Source organism: Prionailurus viverrinus, chromosome B4 (genome assembly GCF_022837055.1).
Source record: "Prionailurus viverrinus isolate Anna chromosome B4, UM_Priviv_1.0, whole genome shotgun sequence".
Classification (NCBI taxonomy): Eukaryota; Metazoa; Chordata; class Mammalia; order Carnivora; family Felidae; genus Prionailurus; species Prionailurus viverrinus.
This window is the reverse complement of record NC_062567.1, coordinates 43,608,611-43,633,726: the sequence shown is the minus strand read 5'-3', so window position 1 is coordinate 43,633,726 and position 25,116 is coordinate 43,608,611. Positions and strand designations below refer to the sequence as shown.

At 41.8% G+C, this 25,116-nt stretch overlaps 1 protein-coding gene across 6 annotated transcripts in view; it reads right to left on the bottom strand.

Annotated features, from left to right (window-relative positions):
- Positions 1 to 864: 864 nt before the first annotated feature.
- The window catches only part of APOLD1 (apolipoprotein L domain containing 1), a 62,556-nt gene continuing 38,304 nt past the window's right edge, over positions 865 to 25,116 (bottom strand). For 5 of the 6 annotated variants that reach the window (XM_047866223.1, XM_047866225.1, XM_047866226.1 and 2 more), the window contains 2 exons: positions 7,010 to 8,511; positions 865 to 5,764 (listed from right to left, as the gene is read on the bottom strand). In XM_047866223.1, the coding sequence (XP_047722179.1) occupies positions 5,021 to 5,764; positions 7,010 to 7,012 (747 nt within the window). In that variant the 5' untranslated portion in view covers positions 7,013 to 8,511 and the 3' untranslated portion in view covers positions 865 to 5,020. The remainder of the gene's footprint in view (positions 5,765 to 7,009; positions 8,512 to 25,116) is intronic. The other variant, XM_047866228.1, reaches the window with a different exon arrangement.

Genomic DNA, 25,116 nt, shown 5'->3' with positions numbered 1-25,116 from the left:
GACATAGGGCTTGAACTCGTCAACCTGAGCTGAAGTCGGACACTCAACAAACTGAGCCACCCAGGCGCCTCTACGAGTGCAGTTTTAATAACAAGGTAAGGGCAGAATAAATGTCTGCATGCCAACCAGGGAGGCTGGAAAAAGAAATTTGAACCTAAAAGAAAGATTTGAGACATCACCAACCCTTGTCTGACTCCATCTACAAAAATTTTGGTAAATTTGGCAACTGTATCCACACAAATGCTGGAATGAGCCATACTCTGACTGCTCCCGTGTACTTGGGAGGCAGAGGCCTCGGCTGTGAGTCACTGCTAAGGTTCTGGGGCAAATCAGGTCATGGGCCTGCCTGCGCTCCCAGCCCTGGGGTTGCACTGGAAATACAAAATGGGACTAAACTCCGTCCTTTGCAGATGTAGCTTCGTATAGACAAGCTTTACCAGGGCAGGCAGGGGCACGTTGGAAGACCTTCTCCCCACAACCTAATGTTAATGCCAGTCAGGATCAGGGGTGCTGAGGGTCCCTAATGTTCCTTCATAGCCCCTACAGGGGTCTTGCTTCATCAGCATGATTTGCCCTCTCCTTAAAACTCTGTTTGCTAAAAGAACATTCAGATCTTAGGGCTCACTCTTGGTCCTATTCCAGACCACAGCAGGATTTACCTTCTCTCATTTGAGTTTGCCAGGAGCCAAAAGCAACATCCCAACCTCCTGTCAACTCAACAAGGAGAGATTTATTGCAATTAACTAAAAAGACACTTGTCACGACAGGAACACCATATGCTTCAGCAAAGATAGGATCCCAGCTTGTGGCTGGCCTTTGCAAACAATCCTACCAACACAGACTTTTTTTTTTTTTTTTTTTTGGTTGCACAGTCATTAATAATGCAACATTCGGCCCCAGGGGTGTTTCCAAGGTGGAGACTCAGAGGCTGGCACTCAGAGATCACCTCCAGGACAGAAGTTCTCAAAAGATTGCAGCAACCATTACAGACTCTTTGCTTAGATTGCTGGACCTCTCACTCGATGTCCAGCCTCCTTTTCTTCTTTACAAAAGAATCCTAGGTATATTTGGAGCAGCAAATTTGTAGCTAAAACTACTGCATTTCCTAACAGGCCTCCCATGGTCAAGATCAGCTACTTGCAAGGTAAAATCTCCTGGAAATTTCTGGGACAGTTTTGCCTTCCTCATAGAGATCCTGCCCCTCACCCTTCCTTTCTGCCTTTTTCTAGTGCTTGGCTTTTGTGAAGGCTGATTTGGCTGATTCTAGGTCTCTTTTCAATTACTTCCCAGGTTGTAATTGTGTCCAAAGGCTTTGAAACTTGCTGAGACTTCTAGATAATAAGAAAATTCCTGTAATATGAGTTGATTACTTTTTAAAAATTATACCGCTTGATATGGAATATTCTAAGTGAAAATAATTACACATCTGCCCCTTTTCAAAGTTATTAATTCATACACAGGCAGACATGAGATTAGGTAATTAGTTACAGAAAGGTCAAGAAGTCTGAGGAATGGGTAATTTATTTCAATGAAAGGAAAGAACTTATTTTGCGCACAGTGGGAAAAAAAATGTGGAATTCAGAAATCGCTGCATTGAACTGTATCCCCATTTATCTCTGCGCAATGTTTTTATCTCAATGTCTCACTTCCCTCTACTTTCTTTTCGCACTAAGGTATTGAATGAGAAATATATCAAGTTGACTGACTTTAACTTATCTGATGTAGGGTGGCTTCTACAGCACTCTTCTCTTTTTTCTCTCAGTAAATACTTTCGACTTTGACATTTGCCATCTTGGAAATGACAGGTGACTGAGGGCAAATGCATCAAAGTGATTAAGATCAGAATATTTGCTAAGGACCATTTTTTTCAGAGAGTAAAACATAGTTTTACTGAATCCTTGAAATGCAGAGCTAAATAAACCTCCTTTTTTTGTGGGGGAAAAAAAACAATCCAAACAATTAGAAACCCAAGAAACTAACAATCGCACTTAGACCCGAGTACAAAATTTTTATTTTTCAAACTCGGACATTTTCCTGAAATACACTTATAATCCAAATACTCCTCTCCCTTCTTCCTTTTACAACATACCATTTCAATCTGTTTGTTTATAGAATGAGGGCCTTAAGGAAAAGCCTTTTCACATTCCCACAAAAGAAATAAATAAAAATTTATCTCTAGGATCCATTTAACTGAAATTGACTAAATCCTGGTAGAGGCTCCAATCTTTATAACAGACACATAAGAGGGTGGATAAGCTTTCATTATCGACAGATTCCTATTAATGTAGCTAAACAGTTCATTAAATTATTCAAATGCATTTATTGTGCTCCTATTATGTGCGGAGTGTTGTTCCAAAGTAGACACTCTTCCTTAGGTGTAAAGAGGGCCATTGAAATGATAACTGGGAGTTTATGACTTTGATATCCCCCTAGTGATAGGAAATACCCTAATGATAGGAAAAGTTTGCTATTGCTGCTTCCTGAAATGCCCAGTTTATTTTTAGGGAAGGAACAACCTACCCACTGGAAGACTATAACTCAAACTTCAGCTTTAATAAAAGCTGGAGTTAGGGAGTGGTTGTACCTGTGTGATATAACATAAACGACAATGCAAAGTACATTCTGGTGATCTACAATGCTAGCTATCTGTGCAAGGTAGCCTAAGAAACGACACCAGTTTAAAAAGAAACCAGTACCAACTTCAAAAGAAACCAGGATACAGAGCAATTGCAATTTGTGGTAAAAATAAAAATTTACAACCACTAAACCCTTCCCCCAGCACTGAAAGTACAGTTCCTCAGACACTCGGCTATCATTTGGGAAAGATGGGGGTAGACTGGATAAATTTAAAGTATGTTAAATAATTAAATAACACAGCCAAGTATTGCGTGTGTGGTCCCAAAGACTTTTCGACATATTTTTTAACATTACAGTTGTAGGAATGGAAATTGAAAAAGTTATATGTATTTTCTTAGAGACAGCTTACAGATTCCTTACAGATCTCAAAGTGAAAATATGACACATCGCCACCATGACACAAGCTATTTTGTCTGTCATCCCTAAGACATAACTTCACAGGACATCAGACTTCCCATGGTCTGAGTGTTTCCTTCACGTGCCTCTAAATTGGGGTTCTCCCCTGAATAAAACAGGTTCACTTTTCAGATCAAGTGTTATTTGCTGGCCAACTGCCTTCAGGATAAATATGCTTGCATCATTTCTAGAGCCCACAAGTCAAACCTCCACTGATAAACTTAAATTCGGCCCCATCTCTCTGTTCAGAACTTCCCGCCTTTGCTGGGGAATGAAAGTCCCCTCTGACGGAGAGAGACTTATTCAAGGAGAGCGATGCTTTTTCCAGCTCATGAGCCACCTGACAAAGGCAAACTCAACCTCATCTCCTTAAAAGAGCGTCCATAGTCTCCCATTCAGAAGTCTGCTATTCCTATTACTTCCTAAATGTGGTGTGGTGATTAAATAAAATTAAATGCAAATAATAAACGGTAATTAAATAACAAACTTAAAATAAATTAAAAACACAATACATGGTCTGGCGGTTTTCATAGAAGGTAACAAAGGTCAATCTGCATTAAGTTCACAGTCCTTCAGGTACCAGTTTCTACAATGATTGGGCAACACTGCCCTCTAAAGGGGTTATTATGTTATATCCCTTACTTCACATGGTGGGAAATTGCCCCAGGATGCACTGACGGATCTCACGCACAAACACATTCTTTCTTTTGATTTTGGGACACTGTCTGTGCTTGACCTTCTGTGAATGACTCTGAAGACCACGGAGCCCCTAGGGAGGCCATAAAACTTCATGAATGCCCACAAGGGGGTCGGATACCAGTATCTGCTGCGGTGATTTTCAAACCTTAATAGGTTATCAGAATCACCCCCCCACCCCCCGCCCCGTGGGCTTGCTTACACACAGGTTGATGGGCCCCACCTCCGGTTTCGGATCCCTTAAGTTGACAGTTGGGTCCAAGAATTTGCCTTTCTAACAAGTTCCCAGGTGATTCTAACGTTGCCAGTCCAGGGGCCGCACTTTGTGAGCCAGACACTGCCCTTGGCACCTTAATCTCACTTAATACCTCGCAACAGGGTGAGGGTTTAGCATCTGTTCTACAGACCAGGAAGCCAAGTCGTGGAGAAATGAACTGGCCAAGGTCACACAGCAGCAACAGAGCCAGTAACAAACCCAGCACTGTCTCACTCCAAGCCACTGCTCTCTTCTGTACACCAGAATGTCAGTAAATGAAGCTGTTAGTCACTTCATCTTCCTTGGCCTCTGCTTCTTGTTGCGAGGGGGCAGGAATTAGAGGACCGTTTAGTTGGTTTTTCTCCCAGGGTATCTGGAGGTCTGGATATGATTCCCTCCCCCACCCAGGAAGATGCACTCTGCCCCAGGCTGGATTTGAGAACGTGTACAAGTAGAGGGGAGGGAAGGGCACATCAGTGGGAGAGGACCCTCTTGGGTCATGAGCCCTGCCCGTTCAGAGGGGGTCTGATTTGCTCTGGATTCTGGAGTTCTTTTACACTCAGAAACTCGGAAAGAGAGGTTTCAAAGCTAGTGTCTCCTCTCACAGGCATCCTGAGGACCTCAAAGCCTACTGGGGCTTGGAGAGGACCCAGAGGGTGGCTGCGTGGCACCCTCCCCAACCTGCTCAAACCACCTGCGCTGTGGCAGGGACCCTGAAACAACTTCAACAGAGTAGCACCCACCGTTGTGGAGACTGAATCGTTTTGATAAAGGAAAAATAATTTTCGGGTCACATGTCCCACAGGATATGGCAAGTAAAAAGTCCCTAGCATTCAGCCCCAGGCAGGATGTCCTAGTGTTAGGGAAAGAAGGTCTGTGACTCCCTCCTTCCCCCAATTTCAAGAACAGTTTTTCTCATCCTTTGCATTCAGTTCAGCTCCTAATCCAACTTGGTGTTTTCCTGAGGGAGCTACAAATCTGGAGCATCCCATGGGGATGGTTTCTGGCCTCGGTCACAAGGGGGAAAGGATGTTCTCAGAAAAACAGCCCCGCGGGCTGGTCCGCAGAGATCTTGAGGTCGTGGCCACGGCCGCCCTTCGTGCAGAGCTGGACTCTGGACTCCAGCTGCTGGCTGAGTTCGTCCAGGGCCCCGGTGCAGGACTCCAGGCTCTCGGCCAGTTTCTGAATCTTGGCCTTCAGCACGGCCTGGCTAACCTTGGTGGCCCCCTCGGCCCGCCTGGGGATGAGGAAGCCACGTGAGCCGAAGAAGACGATGAAGTAGACAGAGTTGTACAGGGCGATGGAGGCGTTCTGCCCGCACTGCAGCAGCTGGCGGTCCCCGCGGCCCTGGCAGCGGCAGAAGAACTCCAGGCAGCTCAGGATCTCGCGCATCTGGTCCTGGCAGGCGGCGGCGATCTCCTGCACCCGGCGCAACTCCCGGGAATTGCAGAAGATCAGGGAGAGGTCGGACGTGATGGTGACGGCCCCTCCGGCGGTGGCCACCCCCAGCCCCACGGCCGACGCCACCAGCGAGACCCCCAGGGTGAGCGGGCTGAGCGAGAGCCCCACGATGGCGGCCACGGCGCCCGCGGCGCTCAGCGTGCTGCCCGCCACGTTGGCCGCCAGGGAGCGCCGGCGGAGGCGCTCGAGGCTCCGGGCCACCTCGCGCAGGCGCAGCACCTGGCCGTGCAGCCGGCCGCGGCGGTCCAGCAGCAGCCCCTGGAAGCGGCGCAGCGCGTCGGCGCCCTGCAGCTCCCGCGCCGCCGGCCTCTCCATGCCCTGCGGGGACACAGACGCGCGGTTAGCGCGGAGTCTCGATGCTCCCCCCACGCCCCAGTGAGGCTCCGCAGCGACTGCCACGCGAGGGGGAACGGGCGGGGCATTTTCCAGCGAGTCCCGTGGGTCAGGTGCGCAGGGACCAGTTCTGTACTCTGGCACAAGGCACCCCAGTTCCCGGGACCTTAAAAACGCGTATGCAATGCCCTCGTCCGCTTCTCTCCCCCGGGGAACGCTAAGGGTGGGCTTTATTAACTGTTAAATAAGAGGTAAGCTCAGTGAGGAGGGGGTGCCGGCATTACTCTACCGCAATACTGAGGCCTCTGCTCTGTTTAAAACATCACTTTACAGGTGGTGGGTTGTACCAGTTCACAAAGCCCTGTCCTTCCCTGAAGACTCGGATCCCAACACTTTGCAATTCATTGTTTTGCGTGTGGGATGAGTGAAAAAGACAAGTCCCCCCAAAACTCAAAAATCATATTGTCTATCAAATGTAAGGAACTAATTTTGCTACGTGCGATGCTTCCCTGAAGCAACTCTTGTGCTTGTTGTTTTTCCAGGCTCTTACCTTACAGTCAAGCCTAAAATGTTATTTGGGCCATCTTTTCTAAGTCTCACTCTTTGATGGGTGCTTCATTAAAACTAAGTTCCAGTAAATGAATATTGCTATGTTTCTTTATTCCAAACGCTTCCTTAAAAAATGAGTAGCCACTGAATGAAATAAAGTGTCCAACATTTTTAACAACTCACTGAGGGCTACCTAGTACCAAGTTGAGTTGAAGCCAGTTGGAGATGACTAAGAGAGACAACTGTACATCTGGGGTAAAAGTATATTCTTCCTAGTTGCCAAAGATCCCCATCTTCATAACCACTGTACTCATCATTATTAGGACCTTCTTAAAAGTGGCATATAAGCCATAGCAATAGAGAATTTCAATACTGTGACATATCAGTGTAGAATCATTATTCTCATCTGAAAGATGAGAAAATTGAAACACAGACACATTCTAGATACAGCTGACTCTTCACAGAACCATCTAGAATCTTGGTCTCCTGACTCCTAGGTCTTAATTGTATTCACATGCCCCCATTATTCCACTCACCAGTGATAAATTTCCAAGTAAAGAGACCTCTTAGCAAAATGAGGTAAAGTCACACAAAATATATGGTGGACCAAGGCTATAACCCCAGTATTACAATGCCAATGGCAATCTTTCAGACAGAATCCTTCTAGGCTCCCCCACTTACCATTCACTTCTGGCTATCTCCAGGACAGAAAAATCTGAGGCTGTTTCTGGATGAGCATGCTTTATAGTTCCAGAGAACCAATGATTGCTCTGGGAAAGCCTGGTCTCATTCTCAGAATTTGCCGTTTCCTGTCCTGGCCCCTGCTGCCTTCCACCAGAAGGATGTGACATGGTGGAAAATGACCTGCCAGCCACACAGCACATCCCGTATCTAGGAAATGAACATTGTGTGTTCGCTTTCCCCCAAACGCAGGAAAAGAACCACAGGCTCTTCCCCAACTTGAAACAAGTGTTGTCATTCTCCCAAGGGGCATACCCTGCCTTTCCTCTCCTGAGAATAGCTAATGACGTTATCTGGGAGGACAACTAACGTACCCCAGGCTGACCAATTATAGTGTTTCTTGAGAGGGCACCACCACAAAATCATTTTTTTACAAAGAAAAAGAAGAGGGAGAACCCTCTTATGTCTGAGGTAGCTACTCATAATCCACTCCCGTATTTTAAAAGTCACTGTGGCTCTGAGTGGTTGAAAGGCGATTCATTCAGCCCACAGCCTTAAGAATGTAAGACCACACCCACAGGAAGTGCTGCGTGCAGTTTTGGGCATCTCCAGCTGTGGAGAAGATACTGGAGGTCTCAGAAAGGGCACACTGCAGGCCAAATGCGTCAGAAAAATCAGTGGGGTCAGGCTGTACAAGGAGCTAATTATACACTTTCAACAGCCTGGATTTGGCTTCCTGGGTTTTCATTTGAAGTGGCAATTATAGCCCATACAATAGTTAAATGAATGGATCCTATCCCTAGGTTAGCGAAGCATGGGCTGAAGGGCAATCATCTGGATAATTCAGAAGGGAAAAACACATACAGCATCTGTGGATACTTTCTGGGGCATTCAGATATGCGGTTGGAGCTCAGCCTGGAAGCCCCAAATACATCATCCTTCTAATATTCCCACCTTCGAATAGGAAGGCCAAATTGGTTTTTCACTTAAATAATTATGGTCTCAACTCTCTGGTTCATCTGGAAAGTCTTAACAGCCATATCTTTCTGGAGCATAATGAATTTCTCCATCTTTATAACTATGCTTTGTATTTATCAACGCGACACCATTTGCTATGACTCACAACCGCAGTCCTTTGGAACTTGATTTTTCAGAATTTGGTCCATGTCCAAATATTCCGGCTACAGCTCCTCAAAGGAGAAATATGAACTTAGTCAAGATGCCTTCAGTGTCTCCCTGTGCTTTTCAGGTAAAAGGTAGGAACATATCTTCCTCTGTCCCCATAGACATAATCACTCCAAACGGAATGTGAGCCAGAGTGCACTGGGGCAGGGGGCAAGGTGGGAATGTACCCTGGTTCTTCAGCTCCCAACTTCCCTGGATATTTCCTTGGGTGCTCGGGTTTAGAAGACCACAGTTAAGCTTGTATTTCTTGGGCGAGGAATCTTATTGGGATACAGGAGGGTCGTCATCTTCAGAGCATCAGTAATCATAGTACAGACCTATAGCGAAGAAAACAGAAGGTAGAGGAGAAGGGTCAACATAAGGCTTTGAATTACTTATAAGAATGGACACTTGAATATAACACTTTCATCTCAGCATTTACTTTCATATATTTAAGCACAATAAGAAATCTGAGGAATGATTGAAAACTTTTGATCAAAAGTTTTGTCCTCTTCTCATTGTGCTGCAAATCTTTATAGCCTTTACGATACGGACTTCTGTGTATATGTTATACTGATTCTTTTTTTTTTTAATATTTATTTATTTTTGAGACAGAGAGAGACAGAGCACGAACGGGGGAGGGTCAGAGAGAGGGGGAGACACAGAATCCGAAACAGGCTCCAGGCTCCGAGCTGTCAGCACAGAGCCCGACGCGGGGCTCGAACTCACGGACCGCAAGATCATGACCTGAGCCAAAGTCGGACGCTCAACCGACTGAGCCACCCAGGCGCCCCATATGTTATACTGATTCTACTCTCTGCTTTTATCCTTTGGAGACTGGGAGACACCCCAAAAAGGTAAATGCTGTCAAGAGTAGAACTTTGTAGCTGTAGATTAGTTATGTTTTTAAAATGCCTACTTGCAAATCTTGCTTCTTTGGGATATCAAAATGTATTTTGTGATGTATTAAGGATACTGGTCCTGAAGTCTACCAAATATAATAGTGCATTTTAGCCTAATTCATTATCTGTACGAAGTTATAAAAGTAGCCGTAGATGACTAGGAATGACGTCATTTGTATTAAACCCAGATCTATTTCTGAGTATGTGCTTCATGCTGTTGTGAAAAATGTTTTACCTTTTACCTTTGTCAGTTTGTAATGAGAGGATTTCCTTTTACCCTTTGTAGCTCAGAGAGCACCTGATGTATCATCTCAGACACAATAAACATGGTCCTGAAGGCCAAAAAAAAAAAGTTTTGTGTGAGTTGTTCCCCCAAAAATCTGTGGCCTGCATCCTCAAACTTCTATTCTAAATTATGTCTGGGGCACTTGTAACACATTGTCCCAGAGAGACTACATTGAAAATGGTGGCTGACCCTCAGATTAGCCTTCAGATCTGTTAAACCTATGATGCAGATAAACCATACTATGAACGGTACTAACTTGAATTCTGAGTTCTGCAACCATAAGGAAATACAGGGGAGGAAAGAAGAGAGGAAGAGAGCCTTTTAAGCATAGTCATTTCCAGACTCCAGTCCTGAAGAGTCTAAATCAAGAGGCCCAGAGTGGGGTCTGGGAAAACGTAGGTAATTCTGATCTGTAGCCAAGGTTGTGAACCTCTGCTCTAAAAGCTGTGAATGTTCTGACTGCTGGTTACATGGCAGCAGAAACAGTAGGGCTAAGTGACAGCAGTTTGTGAGTTAGGTGATTTTTTTTGTTGTTTTTAATGTTTACTTATTTATTTATTTTGAGAGAGAGAGAGTGTGTATGTGTGTGTGTGTGTGTGTGTGTGTGTGCATGAGTGAGGGAGGGACAGAGTAGGAGAGAGAGAATCCCAAGCTGGCTCCACGCTGTCAGCACAGAGCCAGACACGGGGCTTAATCTCACAAACCAGGAGATCACGATCTGAGCCGAAATCAAGAGTCCGATGCTTAACCAACTAAGCCAGCCAGGTGCCCCTGTGAGTTAGGTGTGTATACAGTTATTAATAGCCATTAATTTGGGGACCCTTGTTAAAACTATCACATTTTAAGATAAAGTGATGATTATAACCAGGGGTCTCCCAGAGATCCAGGGACACCTGGACCACCTCCATGTTTTTGAGGATCTCAGTGAATTAAAAAGGTAAAAAATTTCTCAAACAAGATATAAAAAAAAATATGGTTTCTTTTCATTGCAATGTAATGTATATTGCAATGTCAATATTTTGCTATTCACAAGATAATCACAGGATTTATAAAATATTAATTCACAGTGCACTACACTGGTAAAGCAACACAAGTTTAGAATTGTATGATGATAATTTTTTCCTTTTAATCTTTACCAGAATATCTTAGTGACTATACATAGAACCTCTTTTGGAGTCAACATCAAAAGTATAAAATTGAAACAATTTGTGAATGAGAGGTTTAGGCCAAAGGTCTTTCAAACTTTCCTGTGTTAATGGTCTTAATATGTACAGTCACTCAAATAAATAAAAGTAGGTTAAAATAATAACACAGATCCATCTGAGCATTTTTGCCCATGTGATTTGTAAATGTCATGAGAACATAAGCACTCTAGCACATAGTTCTCAGAATTGCTTGTTGAATTAAACTAAAGAAAAATATTTTGCTCTCTCAAAGAAATATCATTATTTTCATAATGATTTTATGAGAGTTTAGCATGAAATTATCTCTTGGAAAATACAACCTGGCAGGTTACTCAGAGCACTGACACTGCAGAGGACTTTCAGGATATCTATGTTGCAACGATATCTCAATATTATTTCATCAACTCATGGAAACGCACAAGAAAAAAAGGGCCGAGTGAACTCTAGCCATTTTCATTTCTCCAAACTGGCCTCTGATCTTTGTTAATGTACACACTCCTCATTAACCACTATTGTTTAAACACTGTCTGTGTTCTTTTTTCCACTTAACGTTCCTGCAGATACACACTTCGTGTTGACATAGTCCTCACCTTGTCATTTTTAATAGCTATGTAATAATCCCACTGTTTGCTTAGTCATTTCCCTATTAGACAGTTGGATGGCTTCCAGGGTTTTTTTCTTTTTTTCACTATTATAACTAGAGTTGCCGGGAACATCTGTGTACATTTCACCCATTTGGATTATTTCTTTGAGGCTATTCACAAATGGGAAAATACCAAGTGGAGGAGGAAGAACATTTTCATAGTTTTTGTTACATGTTGCTATACTTCTTTCCAGAAGAACCACTTCATAATGCCATTAGCTTTTAGGAATCCCAGCTGCAGGATTTAAGACAATTTAATTTTCTGGGGTGCCTGGGTGGCTCAGTCAGTTAAGCCTCTGACTCTTGATTTTGGCTCACGTCATGATCTCCCAGTTCATGAGATCGCTGGCAGCCTGGAGCCTGCTTGGGATTCTCTCTCTTCCTTTCTCTCTGCCCCTCCTCTGTGTGCACTCTCTCTCTCTCTCTCTCAAATAAATAAACATTTTAAAAAAGACAACTTAGCATTCTTATATTAATTTGCTTGGTTTATTTCAGCTCCATGGATGTGTATTAAATACCTACAGTGTGCCAGACATCATGCTTGATTTTGAGGATAAAAAGCTAAATAAGATACCTTTCCTGCCCTCCAGGAAATGGCCATCTATTAGAGAGAAACATCAGAACAGATCATTTCAATTCAACATAGAAAGTGCCAAAGGTGTGTGCACAAAGGAAGCACAGGGAAAGTGCATGTCTAGGAAGTACCAGGGAAGAATTTCTGGAAGCACTGGTAGAAACTAGAGAGTTGAACAGATAATATATGGATAAGATTAGAAGGAAGAGGAGGACAGAATAAGGAAACAGAATGGACGAAGGCGTGGAGTAGCATTCGGGATGCTTCAGGCAGTTTCATATTGTTAAGCATAAAGTGGGAAGCTGGGAATGTCCAGGGATGAGGCTGAGAGGATGTATAGGAGTAAATCGTGATGGCTTTCTTTTTTTTTTTATTTTTATTTTTATTTTTTACATTTATTTATTTTTGAGAGAGACAGAGCATGAGTAAGAGAAAGGCAGAGACAGAGACAGAATCCGAAGCAGGCTCCAGGCTCTGAGCTGTCAGCACAGAGCCCGATGCGGGGCTCGAACCCACGAACCATGAGATCATGACCTGAGCCGAAGTCAGACGCTTAACCGACTGAGCCACCCAGGCGCCCCTCGTGATGGCTTTCAAATGCCATGTCGGGGAGAGGGAGGCATTGAAGGCTTTAACCTGTGGCTTTACAGTTGTATGAAGGATGGTTTTCAGAGGTACACAGCTAAAAGGCCAGAGATGAGTTAGAAGGCTGTTAAAGTAAATGAATGTGAGGCGCCTGGGTGGCTCAGTTGATTAAGCATCATCTGACTTCAGCTCAGGTCACGATCCCATGGTTCACAGGTCTAGCACTACGTGGGGCTCTGTGCTGACAACTCAGGGTCTGGAGCCTGCTTCGGATTCTGTCTCCCACTCTGTCTGCCCCTCCCCCACTTGCGCTCTGCCTCTCTCTGTCTCTCAAAAATAAAATAAAAACACTTTAAATGTTTTTAAATACATGAATGAGATTATCATGGATTTATACAGTGTTGGTAAAATGGAATGGAGCAGATAAAAGAAAATAAATATTTTGGAAACAAAATTGACAAGTCATACTTAAAGCCTCTCAGACCATCATATCCACTTCCATTCTATTGGTCAATCAAGTCAGGTGGCCAAGCCAACATCAATGGGCTAGAGAAGTATACTCCTGCCATCGGGGAAGACAAGAAGAAGAAATGCAAACCATCAGGTCATCTCCCAGAGTGCTTTTCTTATGGAGGAGATATGTATTCCAGGATGAACGGCGATACTACCAACCATCTCATGTCTCATAAATTCTCTTCCTCCTTAGTTATTTCTTTGGAATTATAGTCTCTATGTGGATATAGAAAAAAATCTCACTCTGGCTAATATAATCAAACTCTTGGTACGTGTCTGCAGGGATATGCTTGAGAGTGAACCAAGGAGGTCTGGCGAACCAAAGCTGGAAGGATGTTAGCTGTTTTATAGCTGGAATAGGCTATTTGGATGCCCTGGACCAACCCCTGTTCTTTCTTGTAGTAGCATCAGTTTAATATCAAAATTCTAGGAGTCAACCCGGAGTAGCTGAGCTTAGGTCAAGTGCCCATCCCCTGGCTGTACTGGGTAGAGAGAAGGGGAGTGAATAATTTCAGCTTCCAAATGCAACATGGTAACAGAACTTGACCCTCCCACTAACACTACATCTAGTCAGGGAGAAGAAATTTCACAGTAGGAAATTATGGTGGGGTGCTGCAGAGAGGGAAACCGATGCCTAAGGAAAAAAAGAAAAAAGAAAAAGAAAGCATCCACCATAAACATTTTCATCTATCTTGACCCACCTGGAGTTCATTTTAGTGTATGATGGGAGTTAAGCTAAGCAGAAAGTGAGAAAGCATTTATGCTTTTCTATAAATGTGTTATTTCTGATTTGTCTTGTGTTGATTTGTTACTATTGTCTGCATCTGTTTCTAGAAACTCTATTCTGTTCCACTGATCAATTTCTCTGTTTTTGATTCAATATAATATAATTTTGAAAATCACTGCTTCATAATAGGATTTTTATTTTTTATTTTTAATGTTTATTTCTTTATCTATCTGAGAGTGAGAGCGTGCATGTGTCATGAGTGAGAGGCTGAGAGAGGAGAGAGAATCCCAAGTAGGCTCTTACCCATTAGCACAGAGCCCAATGCGGGGCTTGATCCCACAAACCACGAGATCATGACCTGAGCTGAAATCAAGAGTCGCATACTTAACTGGCTGAGTCACCCAGGTGCCCCAGGATTTTTATTTTTAAAGTGAGAATCTCTCATCATTGTCTTTTTCTGGAAAAAAAGATATAATCTTACTTATTTTTCTGGCAAAATCTGACTGGGAGCTCTTCAACTGCCCCAATCTCCCTAAGGTGATCAATTGAAGACACTTTAATTTTGTTCCACTTCCCCCTCCACAGGTGTGCACAACACACCTGGGATCACGTGAGTGAAACATACATTACCTCATTAACATAGAAGCATTTACCCCATGGGCTCTATTCCAGCATATCTTCTTTACCACATGCCTTTTCCTCTGGTGCCAGAAAGACTGCAGCTGAGTCCACACCCTGCCAGTAGCCATAAAGATTCTCTTATCTCCCAGGACAGGACACCAGGAAACTATTACCTTTGTCTCTCTTTTTCCCAAGCTTAGTCATTATCTCTCAAGTTCTCAGACATATACAATAATCATTGCAACCTAGATTAGAGCACCTGCTGGCTTTGTATGTACAGAGGCATAATAAATCTTAAGCTCTCTCTCAACTTTTAGACGCCTTGAATAGTTTCATTTTTAGCATGTCTCTTACAGGCAAGAGAATGTTGGATATTAGTTTTCTGTTTTGACTTTGCTCAAAGCCTGTTTTTTAATGAAGAACTTAGTCATTTCGCAGTAAACATTATAGTGAAGCAGGGATGTATCTTCCAATACGCTGGAAGTTGATTGTTATTGTTCTAGTTATTTGCTTTGTTATTTTATTTTATTTTATTTTATTTTATTTTATTTTATTATTATTTTATTTTAGAGAGAGAGAGAGAGAGAATGCATGTGAGCAGGGGAGAGGGCAGAGGAAGAGAGAGAGAGAGAAAGACGGAATCTCAAGCGGGCTCCATGCTCAGTGCAGAGACCAATGGGGGCCTCGATCCCATGACACTGGGATCATGAAGTGAGCTGAAATCAAGAGTCAGATGCTCAACGAACTGAGCCACCAAGGTGCCCCTAGTTATTTGCTTTAATAATAACAACAATAATAATAAACCCTTCAATGGTAGGGTTTCAACTCTATTTGCTTTTGAGTTAGGTGAGAAAATAACTTTTTAATCCACCTTTCCTAAAATTTAGCACTTTAAAAATTATTTCTGCTGCTACTTTCTATGCTAAAAAAAAAATAAAAATAAATAAAAAGGTTAAATTACCTTTGAAAAACAGGCAAAGCAGATTCTATAAGGTGGGGCCCTGCATGTAGAGTAACAACACTGGCCTTGAGTCCTGAGCCTTTGGTTCCCGTATGACTTTGAGCAAATAACTTAACCTCTTTGATCCTCAATTGCCTTTAGAGGGTTTTCTTAAATGAATTATAAAATACATGTGGAATCCTTTTGAGACCTACAAAATGTGTTATAAATATATTATTAGTACCTATTTTCAAAACAGTGACTGTGATTTCTGATTATCTGTAACCTTTTAAATAGTTAAGAGGCGCCTGGGTGGCTCAGTCGGTTGAGCGGCCAACTTCGGCTCAGGTCATGATCTCTCGGTCAGTGAGTTCGAGCCCCGCGTTGGGCTCTGTGCTGACAGTTTGGAGCCTGGAGCCTGTTTCAGATTCTGTGTCTCCCTCTCTCTGACCTTGCCCCATTCATGCTCTGTCTCTCTCTGTCTCAAAAATAAATAAACGTTAAAAAAAAAATTTTTAATAAATAGTTAAAAAAATGTAGACTTTATTATTCTCATAGTATAGCATTTGATTTACCAATTGATTTCATTTTATATCAGTGTTTTACCATTGCCTTTCTATGGCTCCCTCAGAATATCTTTTTTACTTTTCAGCTATGGCCTAATCCGAAAGTGATTTTTAACTCAGCAATTTATAATGTTCTCTGCCTTATTTGCAACCGTAGTAGGTAGCCTAGGAACATATCCCCCATCCTTGATCTAACAATATCTCTTTATCTCCTTGCAGAGGATTCCAGGATCTGTGTTCGCACTACATTGTATGATCCTGCACTACTGACCATAGCCAAATGGACCAGAGGTGGCCATCTGAACCCAACTTAGCCAATCAGATTCTTTCTCCTGGGAGGTTGGAATATGGACCCAAAGAGAGTTGAGTTAGTCTTCTCTCAGTGGCTGCAACTGAAATATGGAAGTCCAGATCTGTGAGGCAGCTACATTTTGCCTATTATGTACACCAAAGAGCAGAAAAGGTGTGTTTGTGGGGAACAATATAGAGACAGAGACCTGGAGGTAAACAGAAAGAATCACTTTTTCTTTCTCTCCATCCCTATGTTCCATGAGCCATCTGTATATCCTTAGTTTTTTTTTTAATTTATTTTTATGTTTATTTATTTTTCACAGAGAGAGAGAGCCAGGGCACAAGCAGGGGAGAGGCAGAGAGAGAGGGAGACACAGAATCCAAAGCAGGCTCCAGGCTCTGAGCTGTCAGCACAGAGCCCGACGCAGGGCTCGAACTCACAGACCGCGAGATCATGACCTGAGCCAAAGCTGGACGCTCAACTGACTGAGCCACCCAGGTGCCCCCTTAGTTGTTTTTTTTTTTAACTCCCCTTTTATTCCTTGAGTGATCTTGATTTGATTTCTCATCTTTGCAAACAGAGAACCCTAACCAACACCAAAGCATACAAGATCTATTCTTTGAATTTCACATTAAAATAATTAATGTGGATTTTGGGAGGTGTTTCTCTGCAGTGCCCATGAGTGAATCAACTATTTAATAATCATGCAGGGGTTTCTCCTACTTTGTCTTCACTTCAGGGATAACAATGCTTTCTTTTCATGGAAAATATAGTTTATCATCATTTCCCTCAACACAAAAGAAATACTTTTTGTAACATGTTTATATAATATAAAAATGTAGAAAGTTAGAAAGGTTTCCCTCTCCATTTATTTGATTTCACCCTCCAGAAGTAACACTGAGGTTTATAGTTTGCTATGTATTCTTACATAATGCTTATGATTATACAAATATGCATTGTGGCTTTCTTTTACAAAAAATAACATATTGCTGTATATATTGCTATGCAACTTTTTTTTTCCACTTAAAAAATATAACATAAACATTGTGTTAGTCATTTCCCTACCCCCATAGATCATTTTTTGGCCTTTCTGTCTGCTCTGCTCTGTGTCCCAGCCGGCTGACCCCTGTGGATCGTCTCACCAGGCTCCCTGGCCAGATGCTTCTGCTAGGGTTCAGCCAATGGGAGTCACCAGTAAGATATCCTAGCATAAGAGAAAAAAATCAGTGTTCCTTCCCTGCATTTACCCACTTCAGCTCTGTCTTTTTGCAGTAGATTATCCCCTCTTTGGCTGAGTTCCACTTGTGGCCCTGCCTCTATGGTTCCAAATTTCACCGGGTTCCTGTTATGTCTTCTCCTTTGTACCTTCAACCCCATGGATCTGCTTCCCACTCTTGCTAATCTGTAGGCATTTCTCCACCTCTTCTTTGCTGGCCTAACACTGCCCAACCTCCATAAGTAAATCCTTCCTTAAAATCCCTTCATTTGACTATCTGGGGTGAGTTCTTTTTCCTGCCAAGACCTTCTTGTATACAGATATTTTACCAAGCTGATACATGTAGCTGTCGCTCAGCTTATGGGCAGGCCATGATTTATCTATCCATTCCTTTATTGATGGGCATTTATCATATCTTCAATTGAATTCTTTATTTTGTACCAATGTACAAACATTGGTACAGTGAATATTCTCATATGTGGTCAAGAGTATGTTCGTGTCTATTCTTGGTGAGTATTTCGGTAGGAGAGATTCCTAAAAGTGGAATTTCTGAAACAAACGCATACATATTTTGAATTTGATAAATATTTTTTCTCCCTCCTGGGCAGAGAGTCAACAATTTTCTCTCCTGTAACATGTTTACATACAATGAGCAACAAGTAACTATAGCTATGGTAAATAAAAAAGTAAGGCCCTGGTAAAACATGCATGTTTAGACCATTCATCCAAAAGAAATCATGGATATTTTTAAACCTAAAAAGAAAGTAAGTCTTTATAAAGGAGTTTCTGAATCCTGCAGCTATTCAGACAATGTAATCCTTCAATCAGCTTTATTTCAAGGAAAGAGAACAATTTCTGACTGTTCGAACTAATCTGACCAGAAAAAGTTCCAGTGGTCCCTAAGTGTATTAGATTAAGCACATGATTAAGAATATAATCCAAAGAACATTCTGATGGTAAGTTTCAGAGGACATTCGCATTATACGCAACTTCTGTTTGGGGCCCGGACACCAAGATGTCTGCTATCATGTTCTGAAGTTTAAGTTTACCGGGTTTAATTTCTCAAAAGCAGAAATAGATTCAAGGAGGCAAGACAGATGTTTATTGAACACTGTAATAAATTAAAAATAATCTAAATTTCCACCATGTAGGGAAATGGTTAATTACACTGTGGTACATCCATGCTATGGAACCCTATGCTGCAGGTTTAAAATGTACCTTCTTGGGGCACCTGGGTGACTTAGTCGGTTGGGCGGCCGACTTCGGCTCAGGTCATGATCTCGCGGTCCGTGAGTTCGAGCCCCGCGTCGGACTCTGTGCTGACAGCTCAGAGCCTGGTGCCTGTTTCGGATTCTGTGTCTCCCTCTCTCTGACCCTCCCCCATTCATGCTCTGTCTCTCTCTCTATCTCAAAAATAAATAAAAACGTTAAAAAAAATTTTTTAAATGTACCTTCTTGATTATGAGTGAAATGGTGCACTTTTCACATCTGGGTTTTTTCCCCTTTCTGTGTCCTCCTATTTGGATTATATGCTCATATCATTTGCCCATATTTCTACTGGTTTACCTTTTTTTCTAATCCCCATGCAGAAGGTTTACAATGATATGGGTACTAATTCTTGTTTTGTATGTAGGAAATGTTTACTTTCATTCTGTTGCCTGTCTTTGAATTCTGTTCATGGTGGTTTGTAGTCCTAACATCATGTAACCAAATTATCAATCTATCAATATGACTTTTTACCTTGCTGTGTCTTCTAATAATAGACTCTTCTGAGTTTTTAATACCACTTCAGTTAATATGTATAAATGGTAAGAAGTAGAAATTCAATATTTCCTTCCAAAAGGAAGGCAAATTATCCCAACATGTCTCCAAAAGACCCCATGAATGTCTTCTTGTCTTTCATGGACCCTGGTCCATGTGGTCATGGACGACATGATGTGGTCAATCCCTCTCAATGCACTTCAGTAAGGCTGAATAAATGAGGAGTGATATCTAAAATAAACTCTGGGAAACTTTTCCTAGTATAAAATGCAGTAAACGCTGGCAGCAAAAAAGAAAAAAGATGTCCACTATATAACCTTATGACTAAGTCTCCATATTTTTATTAACTCATTTGCTTATTCCCACATGGTTTAAATTACCAAAGTCTTGGGGCGCCTGGGTGGCTCAGTAAGTTGAGTGACAGACCCTTGATTTCAGTTCAGATCATGGTCTCACGGTTCATGGGTTCAAGCCCCACATTGGGTTCTGTGATGACAGTGCAGAGCCTGCTTGGGATTCTCTCTCCCTCTCTCTCTGCCCTTCCCTGGCTCTCTTGCTCCCTCTCTCTCTCTCCCTCTCTCTCTCTCTCTCTCTCAATAAAAAATAAAAAATAAAATTACCAAAGCCTGACATGCTTTGTAGCAGTTGATCATTCCAGATAGCAAGAAAGCTATCAAACACAACTAGAGTTATGTCAAAGGGACCTAGGAGGCAATGTTGGTCAAAATGAGACAATTTGGGCTTCACTAATAATTTGCAATGGATTGAAATTCATCAAATATATTTAAAACCATGAGTATATAATGGCTTAAAAAACCCAACAACACGGGGTGCCTGGGAGGCTCAGGGTTAAGCCTCCCACTCTTGATTTCAGCTCAGGTCATGATTTCACTGCTTGTGAGATCGAGCCCCGAGAACCTCTCTGCACTGAGAATGTAGAACCTGCTTGGGATTCTCTCTCTCCCTTTCTCTCTCTCTCTCTGCCCCTCCCCTGCTTGTGTGTTCTCTCTCTCTCTCTCTCTCTCTCTCTCTCAATAAATAAATAAACATTTTTTTAAACCCCAAAACAAAAAACCCCCAACCAACTGGTCGTATTTGAAAGATGGAAGAAAATTAATTCAATATCTTGAAAACTGATAAATTAAGGGACAGAACAAACATTTACCCTGCCTTTCCTATATGTACTAGGTATGAGGAAGTGCTGTAAAAGTCAGGAGATGGTTGCATGACTCTGTGAATATACTAAAAACCATTTAATCATACCCTTTAAATAGGTGACTTATATGGTATGTGAATTATATCTCAATAAAGTAATTCAAAAAATCAAAAGTGGTTACTTTTGGGGCAAGGGAGGAGGTTGAGATGGGGACAGGACACACAAAGGAGTTTCTGGGGTGGCTGACAAGGTTCTGTTTCTTCTTCTTCTCCTTTTTTTTTTTTTTTTAGTTTATTTATTAATTTTGAGAGACACAGAGACAGGATGAGCAGGGGAGGGGCAGAGAGAGAGGAAGAGAAAGAGAATCCCAAGCAGGCTTGGCATTGTCAGCACAGAGCCAGCCACGGGGCTCAAACCCACGAAACCGTGAGATCAGGACCTGAGCTGAAACTGAGAGTCGGATGCTTAACCAACTGAGCCACCCAGGGGCCCCTACAATTTTTAAAAAATACAAAAAAAAAAAAAAAAGGAATAGAAAGCAGCTGTAGAGGAAGGAGGGGAAGCTTGCTATACTACTTAACAAACTAATTGGAGGAAAATGTAAAATTCTTGAAGAGATTAGCCATATTAAGAAATTAAGACAGTGCGGAGCGATCCTTACAAGATGCCAGCCTTTGGAAAGAGTCATGGGGAGCAGCAAATCTGGAGGCTACTGATGGAAAGCCACACGGGTCCAGTTCTGCATTCTGAGGTGGTGAAGCAGGTTTGATGGAAAAAGAACCAAAAAAGAGAAATCTGGAAAACTGATTGCTGGCATTGCAAGGAGGATAAAAACACCAGAACATAAATCAAACTCCCTGCAATCACTCAGGCTTTTCCATCTGGCACTAAACATTCTCCAATATATTGCTTTGCCACCGGGTCAGCTTCCTCTGAGAGCAGATCTTTTCATGCCTTTCCATTCAGACTCTCCTTTGCTCTCAGACTTTGCTCTTCTGCCTTGTAGTAGGATTCTCCAGAGAAACAGAGCCAGTGGGATATATACAGAGGGAGAAAGATTTATTTTAAAGAATTGGCTCACACTATTGTGGGGCAGACAAGCCTGAATTTTGTGGAGCAGACTGGCAGGCTAAAAATTCAGGGGAAAGTTGACGTTGCAATTTCGAATGTGAAATCTGCAGGCTGGAAAGTCAAGTGGGAATAGACAGTGCAATCTGGAGGCAGATTTGCCTCTTGGGAAAACCTGTCTTTGCTTTGAAGGCCTTCAACTGATTGGACGAGGCTCACCCACATTATGGAAAGTAATCTGCTTAACTCAGAGTCTATTGATTTAAATGCAAATCACACCTTTAAAAATGACCTTCATAGCAATATCTACTTGTTTGACTAAACAACTGGGCACCAAAGCCTAGCCAAATTGACCAATAAAATTACCACAGGGGCGCCTGGGTGGCTCAGTTAAGCATCCCACTCTCGATTTCGGTTCAGGTCATGATCTCTCGGTTTGCGGGATCAAGCCCCGTGGCAGGCTCTGTGCTGACAGCATGGAGCCTACGTAAGATTCTCTCTCTCCCTCTCTCACTCTTTGCCTCTCCCCTGCTCGCACACCCTCTGTCTCAAAATAAACAAATAAACATAAAAAAAAATTTAACTATCCCATGCCTCGTTTTCTAATTCACAATCCTGGGTTGCCAGTGTGTTCAGAGGCATCACTGCTTCCTCCTGCTTCTCCAGAAAGCACGTATAGACCACCCCAAAATCCTTTCCACCGGAGGATTTTCTCTCTACTGCCACATCCTTCAGAAGCAATGAAAAATACCTATTCACCAAAATGTTTGCCTCCTTTTGTTCTCTCGTGTTACCGTTTCAATCCGCCATCCCTCTATCCTGACGTGGTGAGTTCTCTTCAGAGTTGCTTCCACTTTCAGTCAAACCTACTACTGAACTAGAGACTTTTTTTAAGAAATCTCTTTTCAAAATTAATTGCGAATTGTTGCTCATTTTTAGTTTAGGAAATTGCTATTACCGAAGCGGTTATATATTTTTTTATTTTTTTAATGTTTATTTATTTTTGAGAGAGAGAGAGAGAGAGAGACAGAGCGCGAGTGGGGTCGGAACAGAGAGAGAGGGAGACACAGAATCCGAAGCAGGTTCCAGGCTGAGCTGTCAGCACAGAGCCCGACGCGGGGCTGGAACCCGTTAACCATAAGATCATGACCTGAGTTGAAGTTGGATGCCTAACCGACTGAGCCACCCAGGTGCCCCAAGTGGTTGTACTTTTACTCAAATGAAAGATTTACAGAATTATGATAGGTTTTTGGGTAAAGTTGACTTAAACGTCTTTTTTTTAAGTTTTGGTTTACTGCTGTTTTCCCAGTTCCCAGTACAGTGCCTGGTACGTGATAGGAGCTCAGTAACCATTTGTCAAATGAATCTATTAATGTAGTAGATTAGTTAACAATTTTAATTTAGATTATTCTTACATTCTAAGATGAACTTTAATTACTCATGATGCATTATTCTTTCAAAATACACCTAAATTAGATTTGCATATTGAGTGACTGACTGACTCTAAGGGATTGGGCCTGTTTCTTCTCTTGTGTTGTCCTTTGTCCTCACTGGTATCAGAGTTATGTCAGGATTATAAAATGAATCACATAGCTTCCCATCTGATTCTGTGTTCTAGAAAGGCTGGGATAGGATGGGAATTATGTCCTTTAACTGCTTGGAAGAATTCACTGTAGAACACAGACCATGTTTGGACCATGTACCTTTTCGGTAGGTATTTTTTTGACAACGATTTCAATTTCTTTTGTGGTTATTGGTATATTCGGGGTTTTTCTTTATTGTGGATCCAATATTTGACATTTAGGTTATCTTCAATAATTGTCCATTTCATCAAATATATTGGCATAAATTACACATGGTATTCTGTAATAACTCTTAAAATCTCCTCTATATATCTGTAGTATGTCTCTTTCTATCCCAATGTTAAGTTTATCTTTTTTAATTAAACTTTATAAAAGTTTATCTAAAAAAAAAAAAAAAAAAGTTTATCTAATTGCTTTTTCCCCCCCAAAAATCTATCTTTATTTTCTATTTTCATTAATTTTAGAGTTGCCTGATTTATCAAATAAAAATGTAAGCTGGGGCGCCTGCTCAGTCCATGGAGCTTGAGACTCTTGATCTCAGCGTTGTACGTTTGAGTCCCACACTGGGTGTAGAAATTACTTAAAAATAAAATCTTAGGGGTACCTGGGTGGCTCAGTCAGTTAAGCCTGTCACTCTTGACTTCAGCTCAGGCACTTATTTTCTGTCTTTCTTGTTTTCCAAAAAAGTGCATTTAAAACTACAGATTTCTGGGGCTCCTGGCTGACTCAGTTGGAAAAGTGTGCAACTCGATCTCAGGCTTGTGAGTTCAAGCCCCACATTGTGTTGGGCATACAGATTACTTTAAATACATACATACATACTATGGATTTCCTTGTTTGGTCCCATTCTGTGGATCTTGATATGTAATGTTCTTTTTTGTTTCTAAATAATTTGTATCCTTTTTTTTAATGTTTATTTATTTTTGAGAGAGAAAGATTCAGAGCACAAGTAGGGTAGGGGGAGAGAGAGAGAAAGACACAGAATCTGAAGCAGGCTCCAGGCTCTGAGCTGTCAGCACAGAGCCCGACGCAGGGCTTGAACCCACAAACCGTTAAGATCATGACCTGAGCCGAAGTCAGACACTTAACTGACTGAGCCACCCAGGTGCCCCAATAATTTGTATTTTCTATTTTGACTTTCTCTTTAATCCAAGAGTTATTTACGTGTCTCTTTTTATTCTTAATTTTTAAGTGTATAGATTTGGGAATGGTTCTTTTTATCCTCAATTTCTAATTTTATTACATTGTAATCACTGCATGTGACTTGAAATTTGTTAAGCTTTTCTTTATGGTCAAGTATCTGCTTCCCAAACTTTTTTGGTGTTGTGGTACATGTAAAAAATGATATTTGTGCATCTCATTAGGGTAAAAGGAATTTGGAGCCCCAGACTAGGATGCTGGTGGGAGTCAGGCTATAATCCCCAAACCTCTGGCCCATGGGACACAGGTCCCACATGGTATACAGGTTGGGAAACTGGCCTACTACATGCTCAATTTTTGTCCATGTTTTATGTGTATTTGAAGAAAATGCTATTTCTCTGCTTGTTGGAGATATATATATATATATATATATATATATATCTCAAATACATATGGGATACATATATTTGCATATGTTTGATTAAGATTTTAACGTCTGGGGACGCCTGGGTGGCTCAGTCAGTTATGCATCTGACTTTGCCTCAGGTCATGATCTCCTGGTTCATGGGTTTGGGCCCGGCATCAGGCTCTGTGCTGACAGCTCAGAGCCTGGAGCCTGCTTCCGATTCTGTGTCTCCCTCTCTCTCTGCCCTTCCCCACTTGTGCTCTGTCTCTGTCTCTGTCTCTGTCTCAAAAATAAACATTAAAAAAACAAAAAGCTTTTAATTGATTCAAATCTTCTATAGTTACTTCTTTGGCTCTGTTTTTCTCTCAGTGATCACATCCTCCACCTTTCCTTCTAGTGGCAAACACTATCCTTCATTTGGTGCTTATCATCCCATACATTTTGTTAGATTTTAACCACTACAGACGTATCCGGAATCAATACATAGTATTCTTTTGGTTGTTTTAAACTTTCTATAAATGATATCTTACTAGGTGTATTTTTTTTGCCAATTTGCTTTTTTCATTCAACATTACATTTGTGAAAGACATCCCTGTTCTGAAGGTGAAGCTCAAGCTTAATCATAATTTACTCAGATTTGCTTGTAGTACAACTTTTTATTAATAGAATCCTAGTTAACTACTCATTTTCCTATTGATGTGTATTTCTTTTTTTTTAATGTTTATTTATTATTTTTGAGAGAGAAAGAGCGCACAAGTGGGGGAGAGGAAGAGAGAGGGA